General features: G+C 38.1%; 1 protein-coding gene across 1 annotated transcript in view; it reads right to left on the bottom strand.

The window, feature by feature from the left end:
- The window catches only part of LOC126278832 (odorant receptor Or2-like), a 61,615-nt gene that overhangs the window by 18,169 nt on the left and 20,963 nt on the right, over positions 1-22,483 (bottom strand). The window contains exons 3-4 of the mRNA XM_049979108.1: positions 16,436-16,535; positions 1,868-1,972 (exon numbers count right to left, since the gene is read on the bottom strand). Of these exons, the coding sequence (XP_049835065.1) occupies positions 1,868-1,972; positions 16,436-16,535 (205 nt within the window). The remainder of the gene's footprint in view (positions 1-1,867; positions 1,973-16,435; positions 16,536-22,483) is intronic.

Genomic DNA, 22,483 nt, shown 5'->3' with positions numbered 1-22,483 from the left:
TTTCATACAGCCGTTTCTTCATAGCTTTCCTGCTTCGTTTTTATTTGATTCTTAAGTGACTTATATCGCCTGTATTCCAGACATTCCCTGATCATTTTGTACTTTCTTCTTTCATCGACCAACTTAAATATTTCTTCTGTTACCCATGTTTTTTTTTTTTTTGCTGTTTTCATCTTTGTACTTATGTAGGTATTTCCAATTTCTGTGATTGCCCTTTTTCGATTTGTCCATTTCTCTTCGACTTAACAGCCTACTGAGTTAGTCGTTATCGCAGTACTTATAGTCTTAGAGAACATCCCGCGTTGCTTTTCATTCCTTAGTACTGTATCCCAGTCCTCTATGCACCAATTTTTCTTGACTAATCACATAAACGTCAAGGTACTCTTCATCGCTGCTGAATTGTGATCTCAGTCTACATCTGTTTCTTGATACGCCTTACAATCCATTACCTAATTTCGGAATCTCTGACTGATTATGATGTTATCTAACAGAAATGTTTCTGTATCCTCACGTCTTTTCCTTCCATACGTCCGCCCCTTGTGATTCTTTAAGAAAGTAATCGCTATTCCTAGCTGAAATTTAAGGTGGACTAAGCTAGTCATTCTTCTCTCTCATCCGTACTACCAAGTCCGTATCCTCTCGTAACTCTTTCTTCGGGTCTCCCTCACGTACAACCGCATTCCAGGCGCCAATGACTGATAGATTTTCATCTCCGTTTGTACTGAATATCCCATTCTGTGTCCTCATACACTTTTTCTATGTTGCAATGTTGGCATGTATAATTGAACTGTCATTATCGGTGTTGGTTTATTGTCGATTCTCACATGCACAACCCTATCACTGCACTGTTCACAGATATTCACTCTGTGCCCCACCTTCTCATTCATAACTAATCCTACTCCCGTTATACCATTTTCTGCTTCTGCTAACGTTGCCCTATAAGCAACTGACACGAAATCCTTCTCTTCTCTGCTTTTCACTTCACTGGCCCACACTATGAGTGAGTCTTAGTATTTCCCTTTTCATATTTTGTAGTGTCTCTCTTAACATTTCCCTTTAAAGATGTCGTAGCGTCTGCTCCACTCTCAAACCTCTAACATTCCCCGTCCAACAACACTCTCCTCTCGATGCTTGTTCAGTATATTTCTTATAGCCATCTGAACTTTGGTATTCCCCTTCCAGAGATTCGAACGTGGACTAGTCTGGGTCATGGGTGCGATGTCAGCCTATAATATAGCAAATATGAACAAAATACATATAGCTTGTAACATATTGGGAAAAGTATTTATAAGAAATAAAGACCGACTAAGAAACTGTGTGCACTGATGATACATGCAACAACATAATGTTTACTGTGAATATGATCTACGAAACTAACTGACTTGAGTCTATTGGCCACTGTGGTCTCCGCCAAAGTTTAGATGAATGTTACATTAACTAGTAAATCATGTTATTTCAATTTTTTCAGACATTGTGTTATGGCCTCATTAGTTACATACAATATAATACGCATTAAAAATGGTCTCTGCTAGTTCGTGATGTTAGAAGGATCAATGATTGTTGTTGCATACTTTTCCGATGTGACCATAACAAAGTGATTTACATTTGTGATAACCCAATTGAAGGTTTCATTACAGAATATGGTCGGTTATCTGAAGTGAATTTCTTTGAAACATGTTTATATTTGTGAAAATCAATAAAGTTCTCATACTACAAGTCCAAAAGACTCGATAAAATTATAGTTAGTGCAGTTTCATGCACCCTGTGGTGTGTATGTCACTATAAACGGAAATGTGCTCTGCAACAGTGGTACGTGATGAATTAAGTGTTAAGTCGGTGCGCTTTTATATTTTTAAAATCAACTCACTTCAGTAATGAGCTCATCCCCAAACCAGCAGTAAATGAAGAGCTCCGCAAGGATGGTGAACAAGTGAGTACCAAACTTCCCAATTTGTTGCAGACCATCAGCACTCTGTTATTAATTATAAGAAAATTAAATAATGCATTACATAAAACAGACATTTAATCAGTTAGCACTTCAGTACAAAAGTACAACAGTGAGCAGCTTCTGTGAACAAGATTGAAACTTCTCATCAGTTTTGCATTTCGTATTATTCTATTTGCCTCTCTGACACATCTAAGAAGTGTCCATCGAAAACATATCTAAAACAATTTCAAACCGACTATGCTAACTTAAAGCACTGTGTATGTAACATTGCTGTACAGGAAAGTTACATTAAGGTGACAGTACCAATAAGAATAATGAAATAAATAATAATATCTACAATAATGGCTATCCGAAAATACCGAATATTACAATTCGCTATAAACATAGCTTTCAAATTGTGAAACATTAAAAGGAGCTGGTAACACTGATAACAGAAGTATAATAAATATTAGTGAAGTAGGACAGATAGCTCCATGGAGAACCGCGAAAGAAGAATAAAGAAGCCTAAAATTGAGCACGTTAAGTAAAATTAGCATGACGATGGGACAAAAGAAGATTGTACTGGAAATACAAATCGTAATGGGGAGCGAACGACGAGAAAGAGATGAAGAGGTGCTACAAAGGACGAACAAAATTTAATTTATTGAATGGGTGGCGAAGTGTAGCTAGAAGTGGTTTTATTTTATACAGGACCACAATGTCAGTTTGTATCACATAAAAATTTGTGAATAACTTGTTTCAAGTAGAAATGTGGTTGAGGTCTCTGTTTCTCTTCATGTAACATTGGTACTATTTATACAGTAGTATTGACCTCTTCTACACTTCATATGTTGCTCAGTAACGCAGCTGAAGTGTCAGTATGCTCTGTGGAAGAGTTCTAGTTGTATGGCATTTCAAAGCAACCAGTAGCAAAATTAAGGCTAGACCAGAAGAATGACTTACAGAAATTATTCCAAATCAGCGGAAACATCAGAGATGCTTCATAAGGCCTAATACCTTCATCTCCAAGTTTTTCACTGACCATTCAACAGAAACTAGTTTAGAGCACAATGTGCAAGCTCAGGTAAGAAGAGAGAGTGTCAAGAGGACCAAAGCCTTTTTTCAGGGTAGTTAACATGGAAGGGGAATGCCAAGACTGTTCTATTAATATCTGGAAGATGCCTATCATATAACTATTTGTTATGTGTTTGTTATATGCTTAGCTCAGAGAGGTCATTGGTGATTTAGGAATTTTTGGGAAAGATCTCGGTAAGGGTCACACGTTCGTAAAAATGTTAGAGTGTTCAAGCAAATGTTTGGACCAGAAACTCAATTACAGAACTTAAAAAGACATGACGCACATCACAGAGAGTGCTACATGTGGCGTTTGTGTCACTCTTTGAGCAATACATTTAGTCTTGGAATAACTGTTGTGCATAACATGATATAACAGGAATTTGAGCGTTTTTCAAGATATTAAGTTGTTCAACATCTGTGTGGATGTTTATTTAATCCTTATTTGGTTGCAGGTTATACGACGTGGTTTGCACTTAAATGCTTCTGGTAAGAGACTTCTTGAACGACTAACAACCAGAAGTATCCAGGATTATTAAAACAGATTATATGAAAACAACAGCACTTATACTCTGCCTATTGGAGCTAACCACTGAATTCATCTACGTCAATGTAATAATGGTTTCAAAATACACTCTTCAACTCCTTTCTCCTCACTATGACCACTTAGTCAACCTGCCAAAGACACCCTCTCAGGCCACCCTCTCAAAATTTCTCCATCTCCTAACACCCACCATTCCCCTGACTCTCTCTGTTCCATCTGTGTGTGCCCATCTGTTTTATTTTAACACTTTAGGAGCACAGCTACTGGTCGGTTGTAAACAGGTAGGAGCTGCATGCCCTAAATTTAATACTGATTTAAACATTACATTGAAGAAGACAGAAGCATGAGTGCTGAAACAGGCATCAGACGCCAGAGCCGCACAGTGGAAGCGCAGGCCAAAACCTTCTGATTGACTTAGGGGTTGCACTGCTTATGGCAACTACTGGCTGCGTGTGCCTTGGGAATACTTACAGCAGCAGCACCTGGGGGAGGAACGTAGTTTTCTTACGATAATTTGGGATAGTATGTGACTGTATCAGGCGTCTAGCATCTATCCGCTCCACATCATATGCTCCTACAGGAATATGTGTAAATGTATTGTGCAACTGACAAATGGCTTTCAAGTGATAATACATAGTCCTCTATTAACATCACTTCACTGACAAAGTTGTATTTCACCTGAATTATTTTTTGACCATATAATTCTTCCAGTTCCTTTAAGTAACTCATTCTTTACGCTAATGTGTTATACTTTGGGATTTAAAGTACCGGTTTTTCTGTGTAAATAAGAACAAGGAGCCAGGGTAATAAAATTATTTCCTTAGGCATTATTCATTTCAAAACTGATGCTGAATTTGCTTTATGCACAGCATGTATTAGAATGTACTCATGCAATACAATTACAAACATTGTGGAAAGACAAAGCTATCCAGTTTGTGTTAACTAACAAATTCTCTGGAAACATATACTATCACATGTGGATTGAGATATGTCTGAAACCTAATCTCGTATTGTTGACATCACCAGCAAGGAAAAAAAATGCAGTGTGTGTGTGTGTGTGTGTGTGTGTGTGTGTGTGTGTGTGTGTGTGTGTGTGTGCTAAATAACAATATACACTGGTGTGCAGAACTGAAGGACAAAAGTAAATTTCGGATGATGTGTCACAGCCAATTACGTAGCTTAGTGAAACTTACTGAGTCGTGGTACTACTAAATTCCTTAGAAAATCAAAAATTTCAATCCCGCCACAGTCATTTAAAGGAAATAGGAAGCCTGGGATCACTAGCGATTGACAAGCTTGTGATTGTTTTACAGTTTTAATTTGACTCAAAACAGATGTTATTATAAACTTCAATTCGGACATTTGCCCACTTCCTGATGCAATACACAAATCTTCACTTTCATTGAATTATACAAACACGAATAAGAATCATATTTTATGTCCGCAACGCAAAATCATAGATAGTAGGCACTACGAAATAATCAAACATAAGCATTCATTCTTGATTAAACATATCTCAAAAGACTAGTAACACTATATACTTCCAACCCAAAGCTACACAACCACATAAAACAACAACTTCATTAAAAACAACGATCTTAAAGCTTAATAAAACTGAACTGCCCACATAAAGGGCCACGAAGAAACACGCTTATACTAAAAACACAAAGTGGGCAAACCAAGGACGCAAAACTGGCACAAAGGAAAAGTAACAAGTTGAACATTCATTAAAGATACAAAAATGATTAACATAGGTGGTAAATATGAATGGCTAGTAATAACTCAACCAGTAAAATAACTTACAGAAACGCTAATATTAACAAAGCAGCCTCACTTAACTAACGGACATGATGACTCAGAATGATTCCAAAATTGCACTTAACTTCAGAGAACAGCGTTAAGGCCCACAGGATTATTTGGAACCAACAACGCTACGGCCGGCAGGGAATACGAGCATTCACTCCCCACGGCTTGTGCACAGGCTCACTAGCAGGCGGTATACAGGGTGGTCCATTGATCGTGACCGGGCCAAATATTTCACTCGTCGAACGAAGAAACTACAAAGAAAGAATTCGTCTAGCTTTAAGGGGGAAACCAGATGGCACTATGGCTCGCCCGCTAGATGGTACTGCCATAGGTCAAACGGATACCAACTGCGTTTGTTTTAAATAGAAACCCCAGAAATATGAATGTTTTAGTTGGACCTCTTTCTTCGCTTTGTGATAGATGGCGCTGTAATAGTCACAAACGTATAATTACGTGGTATCACATAACATTCCGCCAGTGCGGACAGTATTTGCTTCGTGATACATTACCCGTGTTAAAATGGACTGTTTACCAATTGCGGAAAAGATCGATATCGTGTTGGTGTATGGCTATTGTGATAAAAATGCCCAATGAGCGTGTGCTATGTAAGAGTTCTTGTTTTAGAGTGATTAGAATACTTTTTCAAGTTTCTGAACAACCAACAATACGTTTGAGTGTTACACATTCAGTAATGAGTTTATGTTAGGCTTTTAATATTGCATCTTCTTTTCGGCGATTCAACCAGCGTTTCACAAGCCATTCAGGTCCACTATCGATATAAAAGAGGGTTGATGTCATCCCTACATTCCACATGCTATCAATTTCTACACCATTTAGCGTCTCTACATTTTCCTGAAACAGGAATGCAAAGCCATTATGTGTGAGACAGAATGTAGTGAGCGCCCATCTGTTTTCACAACTTTTCCTTCCAAGTGTGAGATGATGTTGCTTCGAATAGTTAAATCACCTTGATGGAAAATTACAGTTCTAACCTCATCTTTGTTATTAAATGTTGCTGATGCAAATTCTTGTGTGAGAATAATTATTGGCATATAATCCGTTCGACATGGTCTATTAGACCAGTTAAACTACATGATATGATTGAGTGGTTTCAAGCCTAGAAACTTATGGAAGATTTAGTTCCTCTGTATTAGCACCTTGTGTTTCTGCTGCTATTTGGTACACTGTTGGTTGAATGTGTTATAATTTCTTGAAAATAAATGTCCATCTTATCTACAATATTTAACCTGATATTGGGTAATACCCTGACAGTTATTGGAAGGTATGGTTTTAGCTGGTTTTAGCTGATACCTCAGTCTTTTTATATCCTAGGCCAACTACAACGAAGAATCCATAGATCGTGAGAATAGTTTACGACTGAAAACATGAATGCTTCTAAATATTACATTTTGACACAAATAGAGTAGATTCAGATTAAACTGCATGGCCCTTTGAGAAACCCAACAGATATTGTGCAGAAGCTTTCTGTCAAAAGTCTCTTGTTCCTTTCACTGTCTTTTAAGCACATTGACGTTTACATATATCATGTACCCTTCTAATAAACTGTTTTAAAACATCAATATTATATGGTCCTAAGGTATTCACACAAATTTAGCATCTCCTAGACATAGTTTACAGTTTTATGATGTGATATTCAGAATCCATTTGTGGTTCCCAAACCAGTCAATGCAATACGTCTATCTCCTTTACTTAAACCAGATGATGGAAAGTAATTTATAAGTAGAACTGAAGATACTTATTCTAAAGTCTGAGTGTATGACACATCAGCTAAAAATAGACTGGTGAATGTAGATGTATCGGCTGCCTAGTGTGTACAAACACTCCATAAAATCTTGAATGTGGAACTTTTTGATGACTTTAAACTGATCGGTTAATTATGAGTTGTATGTGCCTATTTATTATTATAATTTCTAATCAACAGCCCAGTCCATGTCAGCAGTGTGGTTCATTTTCCAACGGCTACAAATTGCAACATCCTATTGTACCTCTTCGTCTCATCTAGCTATTCTTGCCAAATTTTCACATTTTCTGTTGTTTATGTAATAACTGCTGCTCCTCCGGCTAATGACGAAATAGCTCAACGTTTTGCTCCCTATTGCCGCGGTGAGGTAGCTTGTAGGGAGCGGGAGACTAGAACAGGAAATATAGAGTATTTTTAACATTTTGAACGAAGAATGCCGACTTCCAAGTAGTCACAAAAATATTCCAGTTCTGACCCTGTTAAAGCCTACATAACCTCTACTTTAACATCTTGTGTTTTAGAAAGAAAAGGACCTGATACACAATACTTTTTCCTATCCCTGAGAAAAATATGGGGTGCTTAGGGCTCCTCCCCCTAACCCCCGACCCCATTGCGCCCCAGTGTCAGCGCCCTTCCTAGTGATAGCATTACGAATGGAAGAAGTGTACACGATATCTGAGGTATTGGTAGAAGCCAAAGGATTTAAACGTGTATTCTCCTTAGTCCTTTTGGTTCAACGGCATGTTTAGCATCGGAAAGATTATATGCATATGTTTAAACCGTCTTGGGTGTCTTTTAATGCATGATGAGAGCCGTTCATGACCTGCTGAAAAGTGATCGCTGGAGGCAATTTAAGTTTAGAACCCACTGCTTTGTCAACAGAAACTGCAGCTATACCTTTATAATTCCAGCATCTTTTCTTGCACGTATTCACTAAGCTTAATCAACTGTATTTTTTATCAGGAGTTTCACTTGCAGGGTATGAACTATAGCGGTCTCTGAAAGATTTATCCAACAGATTAATTCATTTATCACGATGTGCTAATCGTTTTTCCATTGCTGTTCCTTGTCCATATCAGTTATAATGTGTAGTTCTACAGGTAGCTTGTTAAGAATACTTCCACAATCATGTATTATGCGCTTCCCGCCAGACAAGTCATGCTACTTTCCGGATTATGAGCCTGATTGTATACCACGTCTTTGACATTAATTCCACAGTCGTGTGACGAAGAGAAACCAAACCACTGTACGAACACATTGCTCTCTTAAAGTGCCACGACATGTTCTTTGAGAAACATGTCTCATTAGATGTTTATTTTGAATTCATCAGTGTAGAAAATTAGAGCTACTTCGTTACTTCTGCTATTCTTAAGAATGTATGTTCTCGGATTAATCTGCTGCACCGTGGACATTGTAACTAATCCTATTGATCAGACTCGTAGGTATGATATCTCGATATCAATTCTGTATTTTTAAACACGTACCAAACCATCTACATTATAATTCTCTTCGTGTTATTCTGCTATTTTAATATGATTGTATACAGTAATTACAAGCTCATTGTCATGAACGTCAGTTTATTTAGCATTTGTTGCTAGATATAATGGTTTGGCTACTCTTCTGAACTATTTATGAAAGAATATCTGTCCATCTTTTTACTTGTGAGGATTAAAATACTTTCGCAAATGTGCTGTGCTCATACATTCCGTGACGCTTTCACTTGAGAGAATTTTTAATGTTTGTGTAGACAAAACTGCCATGAACTATCTAATCATAAAACTGACTGCCATCATTATTTCGCAGGTTCTATGGGCAACAGTTCATCATTGCTTCCAGCAATTAGTTCATCACATTTGCAGCCGCAACTCAGATTTTGGTATTTTTTCAGGTAAAGCCCAACTAAATTTTATATATCTCTTAATTTTATTTGGAATCCTTATTCTCCCATGAATAAAGCCTAATATCTTTCGAATTACATTCTCAATAACAGTTCGATAATACATATTCCTCTGAGCTCTGAAATTGTGGGTGTTATTTCGTACATATCAGCAGTATTTACTTTGCTGATGCTATGAGAAGTCTTCATGACTCTAAAATTTTTTTAGTATGATTTTAATAAGTATGCTGCAGTGTTTGGTTGTCAATATTCACATGCTGAATGTCATTAACAGCATTACCAAATACATTTGCCTCTAACTTTGGCTTAATATTTTTTGTATTTCCTGTTTATGTGGTCAACATTCGTTCTGTTGTGATACGTCTGTAATTCATACATTAGTCATAAAATGTTGCGGCACTCAGTACTCACCACGTTTCGAAGTTTTTAATTTAGTGATCCATGTGTTATTCCAAATTATTTACTTCCAAATCATGTGAGTGCTTCGCTACGTTGGTATGTTATGCAACCAAATTAGTCGGGCATCCAGTATTGACACTGTATGCCCTCTCTATATCAGTGTTGCTGAGACATTTAACATTTGTAACTTTTCCACCATTTGTATTGGTCATTTGCATTGCTAATGTAGTTCGTTCAACAGCTTCGGTAGGAGACTGAAATGTTTTTCTGAGTGACTGGTCTCCCTCCAACTGCCTTCCTCTTACCCATCATAATACCTGTCAAAACGTCTTATATTCACTAACGAATGTCTGCCTCGTCGTTGTGGTCGCCATGTTCTTGTGCCCTGAAGAGATACTGAGACTGTATGCAAATTTCATACTGTCAGTCTAGTTGTTATTCTCCTTCATCTCTGTTAGCACGTTTAGACATACCACACCCCTTATACTTAATTAACAGTTTACTTATTAATTGTGTAAAAACCGAAATTTTTACGACTTTATTAAACTCTATAGTCTTTTCTGATTGCATTGATATATACATTATAGGGTTTAAAATGAAATACGACACACACACACACACACACACACACACACACACACACACACACACACACACATATATATATATATATATATATATATATATATATATATATATATATATATATATATATATATATCTATTACAGTTGACGGACATCATTTTGAGCATTTATAGATAATTACGTTGCAACAGCATGCGTTCTCAGAAATGAAAAATTCACAGAGGTGCATTTATCACATTCAAACATTCGAAATAAAACGTTCAAACGTACCAACGTTCTGTATTTTAATTTAAAAAACCTACCTGTAGAAGCCGACCTCAGGGAAGATCAGTTTGGATTCCGTAGAAATGTTGGAACACGTGAGGCAATACTGACCCTACGACTGATCTTAGAAGCTAGATTAAGGAAGGGCAAACCTACGTTTCTAGCATTTGTAGACTTAGAGAAACCTTTTGACAATGTTGACTGGAATACTCTCTTTCAAATTCTGAAGGTGGCAGGGATAAAATACAGGGAGCGAAAGGCTATTTAAAATTTGTACAGAAACCAAATGGCAGTTATAAGAGTCGAGGGACATGAAAGGGAAGCAGTGGTTGGGAAGGGAGTGAGACAGGGCTGTAGCCTATCCCCAATGTTATTCAATCTGTATATTGAGCAAGCAGTGAAGGAAACAAAAGAAAAATTCGGAGTAGGTATTAAAGTCCATGGAGAAGAAATAAAAACTTTGAGGTTCGCCGATGAGACGGTAATTCTGTCAGAGACAGCAAAGGACTTGGAAGAGCAGTTGAACGGAATGGATAGTGTCTTGAAAGGAGGATATAAGATGACCATCAACAAAAGCAAAACGAGGATAATGGAATGTAGTCGAATTAAGTCGGGTGATGCTGAGGGAATTAGATTAGGAAGTGAGACACTGAAAGTAGTAAAGGAGTTTTGCTATTTGGGGAGCAAAATAACTGTGATGGTCGAAGTAGAGAGGATATAAAATGTAGACTGGTAATGGCAAGGAAAGCGTTTCTGAAGAAGAGAAGTTTGTTAACATCGAGTACAGATTTAAGTGTCAGGAAGTCATTTCTGAAAGTATTTGTATGGAGTGTAGCCATGTATGGAACTGAATCATGGACGATAAATAGTTCGGAAAAGAAGAGAACAGAAGCTTTCGAAATGTGGTGCTACAGAAGAATGCTAAAGATTGGATGGGTAGATCATATAACTAATGAGGAAGTATTGAATCGGATTGGGGAGAAGAGAAGATTGTGGCACAACTTGACCAGAAGAAGGTATCGGTTGGTAGGACATGTTCTGAGACAACAAGGGATCACCAATTTAGTATTGGAGGGCAGCGTGAGAGTAAAAATCGTAGAGGGAGACCAAGAGACGACTACACTAAACAGATTCAGAAGGATGTAGGTTGCAGTAGGTACTGGGAGATGTAGAAGCTTGCACAGGATATAGTAGCATGGAGAGCTGCATCAAACCAGTTTCAGGACTGAAGACCACAACAACAACAACAACCTGTTACCAACTGTTCGTCTAAAATTGTGAGCTATATGTTTCTGACTATTACAGCGTCATCTATCACAAAGCGAAAAATGTGGTTTAACTAAACCATTCATATTTCTTTAAGTACTACACGAATATGTAATAAAAAGGGGGGTTCCTATTTATGAAAGCGCAGCTGATATCCGTTTGACCTATGGGACCGCCATCTAACGGGCCAACCATAGCGTCAATTGGTTTCCCACTTCAAGCTAGACAAGTTCCGTTCTTTGTAGTTTTTTTCATTTGACGCTTATTTCGTCACATATTTAGCACAGTCACGATCAATTGACCACACCACACACACGCTGACCTTTTATTAGGGATGCAAAGGCAGGCTTACTCCAAATGTGACCCTTCTTCTCAGCTGAGGTGGCTGTTTGCAAAGAAATGTAGGGGTGGTTCTTCTTTTCAGCTTAGGCAGATGTAACACATTCATAGGTCACTGAAACCTGCCTCAGATACGGCAGGGGAATGTCCAATGATTGGCGGTAGAAGGAGGGGGGGGGGTGAATAGCGGTCTACTGCCGTCCCCACTCCTTCAGTGTCCCTAGCTCGTAGTTGCCGCTAGCAGGGAAGTGGGATGCAAGCCCTCTGTCAATCCGGGTTCTCAGTCCATGAACGTTTGCTGTGCAGATGTGGTATGAGCTGGTAGTGTCAGAACTGAGGGTGCTTTGAGCTCCAGCCTAATTGTTTAAGTACGAAATAATGGGGCTCCACAGACCCTAATTGTATATAGTGTAGCAGCAACAATGTTTCTAAATAGTTTAAATAAAACATGTAGACACACACATGCAGAAGAAAGACAAGGTGGCTGGGAATATGAAACATTAGAGAATGCCATGAGGAGGGAGGTGGGGGAATGGAAAAAGCAGTGACCTTGAGGGAGAGCAAGGGGCTGTTACTGAAACCCTCACAAAAATTACATAAAATTAATGGCTCCAAAAGTGAGATTGAACCTATTAAAACTGCGTACCTAGCATAATAAACCACTGATTTCTAGTGTATTCTGGAAGTCTTGCTTCAGGTAAACGTCATCTATCAGAGAGTGATGCCGACTAAATTCAGTTGGGTTGGAAAGAAGTACCAACAGATCTGTATGTGCATAATATCCTACATCAGTTAGTACCTACCACGCAAACGTGAGAATTCTCATTACTGAAAATTAATATATAGATATTAATATATCAATAAATAAATAAATATATATATATATATATATATTATATTTTTAATATATGAATTTTTATATGAATGGAGATAAGTTTTAGGTACTGCAGATTAATGATGGCCTACATGTCTTGAAGAGTTACCTGAATATGTGTACCATTCCAAGATAGTATATTACGTACCTCACAAGCTCATATTACTGACAGTTTGCCAGACACCAACAGAACATGTTTTAACTTTCACAAAGCAGTTAATGATTGTTTCAATAAGCCGACAGAGACGTAACTGTAGAATCATTCTTGGTGATGCAGCTGTTATCTAAGACATGTTTGGTGCTCAGAATTTACTCTTCAGTGCAGGAGACGTCACCAGAAGTGATAAAGGCACCATAGTTTCAAATGTAAGTCAGGACAGCAAGCCAAACTGCTTATACGTTTTCATGCAGCATTCTGGATGTAATGTCATCAGACTTCATAAACTCCCCACACTCTCAATGACGAGTATTTTGGATGTTATAATACGAAATAATTGAAGCTATTTTCATTTAGCACTGACTCTCACAATTTGTTTAATTTGAGTCCTTCTTCTTTTTGTAAAAGCTGTCTTCGTACTTAGGAATTTCTGTGCCCTATCTACACACCGTAACTCGCTAACGATTGGTCCTTAATAAAACTATATTGACGGAGAACCAAATCTGATACTTTCCTGCCCCAGTACCTGATGTTCTATCGCTGATCTACCCTTGTTACCCAGACGACAGTCGTTCTTACATTCTTTAAGCTGGATATTACTGATTCTGTTAGTTGATGCTATAAACACTTGACCATATGTGCAAGTGTATATGTATACTGCCGTTGTGGCTAGCATGTTTAAGTTGAAACTACTAACTGAGTATAGCATTTGATACCTCCAATATAAACGTTAGGTACAGAGAAATTATCTGGACAAGCCGAAATCACATGCAACAAAACCCCCCAAATACACAAATAGGGGCTGCGAATGACTGATTTGTATGGAGAACCATTGCTTGTGGAGACATTAGTGTCAGTTTTCTGTCAGATAGCGGCTAGGATTTCTGATGTCTAACATTGGATTATTTGCCACGGTATAACTCTCTACGATGACCGAAGGAAACTATGCAACGAACATGAACAGTTTGCTCGTAGATCCCACCTCCCTTAGTGATTTATAAGAGCAACAAACAGTATTTTTTATTATGATGTTAAAAAGTAATATATCCTGGCAACTGAATTTTACGTGGTAGAATAGCACTATTTAATCACGGAATTTTATAACAGTAACGTAATAATTGTGTTTGGATAGAGACTATGAGAATAGCTCTCGGAAGAAATTTATAAGACAAAAAAATGCTTTTGGATAATTTCACTCCATTTTAATGATGTTGGTTTAGTTAACCAGTTCGCCTAAAAGATTCATGTTTAGCATTGAAAAAATTATAATGACAGGAGATAAACAACTCCCGACATTAAATGATTAATTTATGTTGTCTTGGCCAACAGAGCTCTGCCTAATTTAGAAGATGAGCTTTAGCCAACAACCAAAACTCTAATTCCAGCAAGATTGCCTAATTGCCCAGTTTCGTATCACCGTTACAAAATAGATGCACTATGCTGAAAAATAGCAAAATCGAAGAATAAAACGAAAAAATTTTCCAACCTTATTTTAAACAATTAAAAAAAGCTATTCATTTTCCACAATGTTCCCAAGATGTAGTTGTGTGACAAATGGTCACACTCTGGAATAATTGGCCACAAAGTTCAGCGGCTAGTTATTAACTGCGACAGGAAATAAGAAACAACCAAATACAAATCCTTTACCTTTATTTTGGTGGAAACAACATGCAACACAAGCAGACGCTGGTGTCAAAAATACAATCCCTAAGGAGATTTTAAAATTTATCAGGTCCTCTGAAAAGTAGTAACTATGGCGGTGTTTTTAGCAAAGTATTCAAATATATTGCTGACTTGATAGCATTACTCTCAAACTATGTTTTTAAGGATCACATAGAGGCTGGCCATAGTTCCTAACACATTAACATACCGCATACCAAACCCGTCTAAAACCTAGAGATATACCTTCCAGCTTTTAAAAAATTCAGTGAGGATGCTATCAATGATAAAATGTGGACTCATTTCTCTTAATAGAACTTCGTAACTTCAAATTTTATAAAGGATTCTCCACACTGAAAGCTGTACAAGATCTTACAAATTATGTTCTGTGAGAGAAGAAAAGCAAAAATATATTTGTGGTATGCACTCTCCAGCCAAGGACTCTTTTTCGGTAAAAAATTTCCACTAGGCTGACTAAAATGTGGATGGGAGTTTTACCTTCTTACCAGCAAGCAGAGTGTCACATTAGCAAACTATCGCATTGGAACGAAACTATCCTAAGAATATGGAAACGTCACTTATAGAGTAACCCAAGAATAAATATTGGGTCTGTTTCTGTTATTAATCTACATACATTGTATTAGCTTACAACGATGCTAGTCGATTGGTCCTAAACTGCAAATATACGCTGATGGCACAAGTATACTAATTGAAGGAAAGCTATCATCAATAGCCACTGCTTGGATGGTGGCTAAACATCCTACAATTTGTTGCTGATGAACAGATTAAGTCTTAATCTTGTAAAGTCAATATTACATGATTCCAAACAAAGAAACATGATCTGCTGGCTCCAGAGAAAACATTAACTACCATACGCTAACTGAAACACTGCATGTAAAATTATTTTGAGGTTCTAGTGGATAAAAAGTTAAGGACATCATAATGGATTTGACCAGTGGGTGAGGTATTTCTGGGCTAATCTCCTTTTCCGCATGTCCTCAAACTCAGCCTCGTCTCATACCGCAGAAAACTTCCCACAGCGTTTATCATACTGATAAAAAACAGACAAGAATTTCAGATAAGTGGGAGGAGTATTCTCAGTGAAATTTCACAGCACTTCTAACTGTCCTTACACACTGTGTATCAAGATGCCGATTCCAAAGGACTCGGAAGTATTCTCAGCGACGTGCCCCACCACTTCCAACTGTCATTATATGCAGCTCATGTCGATGCTTTTTCCAAAGGCCACGACTCACAATTACGTCATTTACCTAATAATATGATAATCTTCTTCGAAAGGCCTCTGTTCTAATTTTCATATACTCCTTCCAGGACTACTACCTACCAATAAGACCTTTTTCACATCACAAACTTTTCTACAATCGATTTTCCTCTGTAGGCCCTATTGCACCACAATTCTTGTTACCTTTCTCTCTGTCACAGTATTTGCTCATTATTTCATCTGTACATAACATAAAACTCGTATGACTTAAGCACTGACACAGAATGCTTGGCCGGTAGTAGTATTAAGCAGACAAATAAACTGCTATTGTGTTTTTAGGACAACACTTAACATATATTTGAGTTTTCAATTACGAGTAACAGTCACAAGCTTGTTTATTTTTCTCGTCAGATTTAACCGTGATACTAGACCAATGTGCTCATTGTCGTTTCTTAAAAGAATTCCTGTTGGACAGGTAGTTTAAATAAGCCATTATAATAATCGCAACAAATATGTTGGTAACCGTCAGTTTCATGGTGAAATTTGTTTTAATTGTTATATATAGAAGAATAAAAATACTGTTTTTAAGTATGCTTACTCAAAAAACTATATGCACAATCAGATTAGTGGTATTACAGAAATAAGACTAGTTCACTGACCGTGGCAATTTGGAACATCTCGAAGCAGGCCGCGGTACCGACGGATAAACTTTGCCCCAACAACAGTACGCCCAGGCAGCTTTGCAGCAAGTCCACATTCCTATTAAAATCACAAGAATTTGATGCTAGAATCCATTAGAGGAGAGATGTAAAATTACGTACTGCTCAACGAGAAACAGAATAAGCTGATATAGTGCCACACGTACTCTACCGATTTTTATCAATGAGGTCAGTCCGGAAAGATAGCGTAGTTCTGATTCATCATCTTAAGTAGGATGGGAGAGCGTGGCGGGGTTGAAGACGGTAGCTACACTCGCTCGCGTAGTGTGTCTTCTGTCTAAATAAGGCTTAATACGGCTTTCGTGGATAAATGCCTCAGAAGTGTTGACACTCATCGAAGTTTGTGCTGCAGAGACAGAAAATACTTGGAGGAACAGTTAACCTGAGTGTACAGTGTCTTGAAAGGAGGATACAAGATGAACATAAGCAAAAAAGGATATTGGAATGGAGTCGAATATAATCAGGCGATGCTGAGGGAAATTGTTTAGGAATTGTGACACTTAGAGCAGTAGCTGAGTTTTCTATTTGGGCAGCAAAATAACTGATGATGGCCGAAATAGAGATGATATGAAATGAAGACTTAAAATGGCACTAAAAGCATTTCTGAGGGAGAGATATTTATTAACATCGAACATAAATTTAAGTAGTAGCCAATTTTTTCATATCATGTTTGTCAGGATGTAGCCATGTATGGGAGTGGAACATTGACGACAAATATTTCAGACAAGAAAAGAATAAAAGTGCTAATGTGTTTCTACAGAAGAATGCTGAGGATTAGGTGGGAAAATTATGTAACTAATGCGGAGGTAGCGACTAAAAGTGATGAGGAAAGAAATTTGTGACACAACCTGACTAGAACAAGGAGTCAGTTCATAAGACACATTCTAAGGCATTAAGGGATCACCAGTGTAGTATTTTAGGGAAGAGTTGGAGATAAAATCAGTAGAGGGAGACCAATAGACGAATACAGTGAGAGGATTCCGAAGGGTGTAGCTTACAATAGTTATCTGGAGATAAAGAGGGTTTTACAAGATAGAGTAGCATGGAGAGGTGCATCAAACCAGTCTTTGGATTGAAGACCAGAACACCAACAACGATATACGGACTGAAGCAGATGAGGAGTCGGTATTCTGAAACTGTGGGCCTACAGACTCCCCACTTGTGCTACCTAGCAACAGGACTTCTCCTTTGCATTATCGTCGACCAAACTAAAATCTTCTTCCGACCAGTCTGTTGCACACTGTTTTTAACTAATTCTGGATGACACAAGACATCACACACATAATCCGCTACGTAGGGAACGCATCACGATATGATGATCTAATGTGCTATACTCATGTAATATTTTCACCGCTATGTAAAATCCGAGGGACGACACAGTTAGTTATATTTTTAGCAGACCTTATGGATAATTCCAATGTTCGTTACCTTATACAACGAGGTGACGAAAATCGTGGGTTAGCAGTATGCAGATATACAGATGACGGTAGTATCGTGCACACGACGCATGAAAGGGCATCGCATTGGCGAAGCTGACATTTGTACTCAGGTCTGTTGCACATTGTTTCCGACGTGATTTTAGCCGCACGACGGGAATTGATAGACTTTGAACGCGGGGTGGTGCTTGGAGCTAGACGTAAGGTAAGTTCCATTTCTGACATAATTAGGGAATTCATCACTCCGAGATTCACAAAGCAAAGAGTGTGCCAAGAATACAACACAGTAGGCATTAATGCTCACAATGGATAATGCAGTGGCCGACGACCTTAGCTTAACGATCGATTAATTAGTGCTAACAGACAAGCAACATTATTTAAAATAAATGCAGAAATCAATGTGGGACGTACGACGAACGTATCCGGTACGAAAGTGAGGCGAAATTAGGCGTTAATGGGCTAAAGCAGCAGTCGACCGTCCCAACTGCCTGTGTTGCGCCTTTCCCGGGCTCATGACTGTCAGTTGGACCACACACGACTGGAAAACCATGGTCTGGTGAAGTGAGTCCCGATCTGAATTGGTAGCAGCTGATGGTAGCTTTCCAGTGTGGTGCAGACCCCACCAAGCCATGGTCCTAGGTAGTCAAGCAGGCACTATGCAAGCTTTTAGTGGCCCATAGCGGTGTGGCCTGTGTTCAGATGGGATGGATTGGGTCCTCTGGTACAATGGCACAGATCTTGAACTGCCTATGTTTAGGTACCATTTACAGCTATTCATGGACTTGATGTCATGGACCCGCCGGTCAAAATTTTTCACGATAGGTTTGAAGAACACTCTGGACAATTCGAGCAAATAATTCGTCCAGCGAGGTCACCCGACACGAATCACATCGAAAATTTATAGAACACAATCGAGGCTACAGTTTATGCAGAAAATCAAGCATTGGCTACACTTTCTCAATTATGGACTGCTATAAACGCAGCATGGGTCAGTATTTCTGCTGAGGACTTCTAATGACTCCTTGCGTCTACGCCAAACCGAGATGATGCACTACGCCAGTCAAAAAGAGGTCCATCGCGATCGATACTCGGAGGCAGTCTATGACTTTTGTCACCATGGTGTAAAGAATCAGTGGCGTGGCCTAAACCCTCCATGCGGCTTTTTATGAAAAAGCGATGTTGCCTTTAGGTTTGGTGGAATTTTCAAAAGATAACAAACAGAGATATTTTAAAATTAGTTGGAGTAGAATTCTGTAATAAACACTGTGACTCACGTACTAAACGCATGGTTTAATTGTAATTATTTCGTAACAATCGAGAAACAGTTAGGAAATATTTAATTTTCATTACAATGTAAAGCAAAGAGGAACATAGATAGTTCGGTCAAGGGCGTGGCGTATTGTCGCCATATAACCACAAGATAGTTGGGAGCAGTATTTTGTGCGGGAGCGTTTCAAGTGTTTGCATGTCTGGAACTGTGAACTGTGGTGACTATTGCATCTTATGGCCGTGCGACATCTGTGCTAACGAGATGTTTTTACAATTCACGATCCGCCCGCATTCCACTTGTCAAAGCCTTATTCCAGAAATCGGATTTTACAGGCTACAACTGGCTGTCAGTGTCGTGAAGAAGGAACCCGAACGCCATGTTGAGCTGCGTGCATTGCATTATAGCTGTAGCCGCGACGAAGATCATTTCGTAAATCGTGTGGGAGATCTGGATGTAGCTGGTCCTCCTGCTTGATGGAAAATGAGCAAAATACTTGTCTTTACACTTTGGAAATAGCTTATTCATCTTCCGAGATCTATCATTTACCACCGGTACGATACAGCTCTGTTTTTCAGCCAAATACCAGTCGAAACCCATTGCCGTCTCTGTCTGGTGTTGCGTTGTGGAAACCTTTCCGTGTCTTTACCATGACACTATTTATCTAACTTACTGGTTTTGGTACACTTGACAATGATACAGTTTCTATCCTTTTGCCACATTTTAAGGAAATCAAAAATAGTTTTTAATTTGTATCCTAGTGTGTGATGGTTTTTTTCTGCAAAATATAGAAACAGACATGGTTCAACTGATCTAACTTATAGGCTACTTTGCAATTATCGATAAGGACAATTCAGTCTTTGCACTACAGTTAAAACAAACCAGAAGATGTATGTAATATTTATGTAAGTAATGCAAGATGTGTTCTGTAAGTGTCATGTAGTCTCCATTGTGCGAGAACGTAAGGCATGCCTACCTAGGGGACCTTTACATGTAAGCTTTCTGGCACATGTGTTTGTGACGCTATAGAACAGATCTTGCTGTATTAGAAAAACGAAAACGTAGACAATATTTGCTTTCTTTAAAGTCTGGTAAAGATATTCAACTATCCTCATCGACAAGTGCAGTTTTAGCTGTGAATTGGATCAGTAAAGCCCAGTATGTTTTGTAAAGTTATGGAACAAATATTTACAAAATTTGGTAAAGATTTCCAGACTTCTTTTTTAAGTGTGGTACAAGACTGCGTATGTTAGCTAAATTAGTAGATGATAACAAAGTTTGGTATGCACACGATAAAAATTTTTTCCTGGCATGGAGATCCTTGAACGTTTTGTTGACTTCAAATTTCATTGAAAGATTGTTGTTGAAAGATATGCTAGTTTATTTCCTGTATGAATGTTTGTAGCATTCAAATGTTGAAACTACTGTTTCTCATACTGTATCATGTAGTTACCATTTGTGGCAGTATCAGTCACTCCTCGCTAACTACATCTTAATCTGTAGGTAGAGCAGTAGTGGAGTAAGGGTTTGTATGGTTACAGAATAAATTATTTGGGTAAATAATACTTGAAATGTTTGGTTTCTGTAAAATGTAGTAGCAGGATTGAAATTTTAACGTTTCTGTTAGATCATTGGTTCCATCGGCGCTTTGGAATGTTATCCGACAAATGTTTACACACTGTGAAAAATAATATACAGAATTTTTGTTTTGTTTAAAATGTGGTACAATGACATATTTTTGTTCGTTGCTCAGCGAAGCTGTAACTGAAAGGTAGATCAGTAGTGTCGACTTGCAAGCCGTTTCGTTTTTTAATTTTCAGTTAGAACAAATCCGCCATGTGCGTTTTTTGATGTTGTAAAAGAAATCTACGTATGTCTGCAGAGCCTGCAGACAGTTTCATTTTGGACCAAAGGCATTTTAATAGTTCATTTGAGAATCCTCATTTATGTTTTAGGCGTGAAGTATACGTTAACCTTTAAATTACACAATAATTGCACTCGTAGAGTAGCTTACACGTTGTTTTAGATATCATGGGTTTTGTTCAGTTGCAGAATAAAAATACAAGCAATTTAGATCAGGAAATATGTAATTGGGACCACTATTGTGATTTGCAACAAGTGTGGTACACAGAGTTAAGTGTGTAACTAAGTTAGGCCAGTAGTATCACATGTATTGCGACAGATAGTTTAGTCATGGAAATAATAACGAGAGAATTGGGATAAATGTTGTGTGTGTGTGTGTGTGCCGTGTTTCTCATAAGTCAGAGAAATTCGTACCTGAACAACACGTGTGTGTTCTGCTGACAAAGGATCTTACTGATGTTGCCTCTACCTGCCACACTCAGTTCTCAGTGATGCAGATATTATGCAGTTACAAATGAGAATGAAATAGTCCTCGACGTTGGAAGTACCCTGACTAGCTGTTTCCTATTAATGGCAAATAAAATACTGGGCTGTGATTGACGGGTTCAAATATGTGTGAGACTTGACGTGGAAGTCTTCTGTTTGGTCCTGTTGGCGTAAGAAAAGAAGAGATGGAAGAGGTGCATGGCTTATGTAAAGTACTGTGAATTGAAAAGCTAAATATGTGTATGTTGGCTAACTAGCTCACTTATTAGTCTATTTTGGGGTACAGAGAACCAGACACTGTGTGACTTAATAAGCAGTTAAGAAATGAGAGTGGCTGCGCTATAACAAAGGCAGTGGTTCCAAAATACCGGTACATGTTAATTGGATGTTTCGTTCTTAACGAATGGTAAAATACTGTCTTTTAATATATGTGTGTGTGTGTTTTGGCTTAAAAGCTCTCTACTTTGCCAAGGTGCGTGTCTTCAGAAGCAATTGAAATATTGTGATAGGCTGCTAAAATACCGGAATGTGATCCAGATATCTAAATCAGCATGTGTTGTCATAAAAGGAATCTGATTTGTCTGCCTCCAAGAAAGGGGCATGCCTTAGGAAGGGGCCCTGGCCTCCATCTACAACAGTCTGAGGAAAGGCCTCAATCATTATTTCAGCCAGAGTCGAAATTACATTTCCACTTCAGTGGATCCATGAAATAGGCTATTACCTGATATTTGAAAATTATGTAAAAATCTGCTAACCGGTTGCATAAGTTTTTTATATACCTTGACCACCTCTAAGGGTGACTTCATCGGAAGGTAAAGTAATTACTAAAATGAATATGTTAGATTAAATATCTTATCTAATAAAATTTTACATTAATGTAAACGACTAATGTAAAATTTTATTAGATAAGATATTTACATTAATGTAAACGACTTG

Source organism: Schistocerca gregaria, chromosome 6, assembly GCF_023897955.1.
Source record: "Schistocerca gregaria isolate iqSchGreg1 chromosome 6, iqSchGreg1.2, whole genome shotgun sequence".
Classification (NCBI taxonomy): domain Eukaryota; kingdom Metazoa; phylum Arthropoda; class Insecta; order Orthoptera; family Acrididae; genus Schistocerca; species Schistocerca gregaria.
The sequence above is the reverse complement of the archived record's forward strand: the minus strand, read 5'-3'. Positions and strand labels throughout refer to the sequence as shown.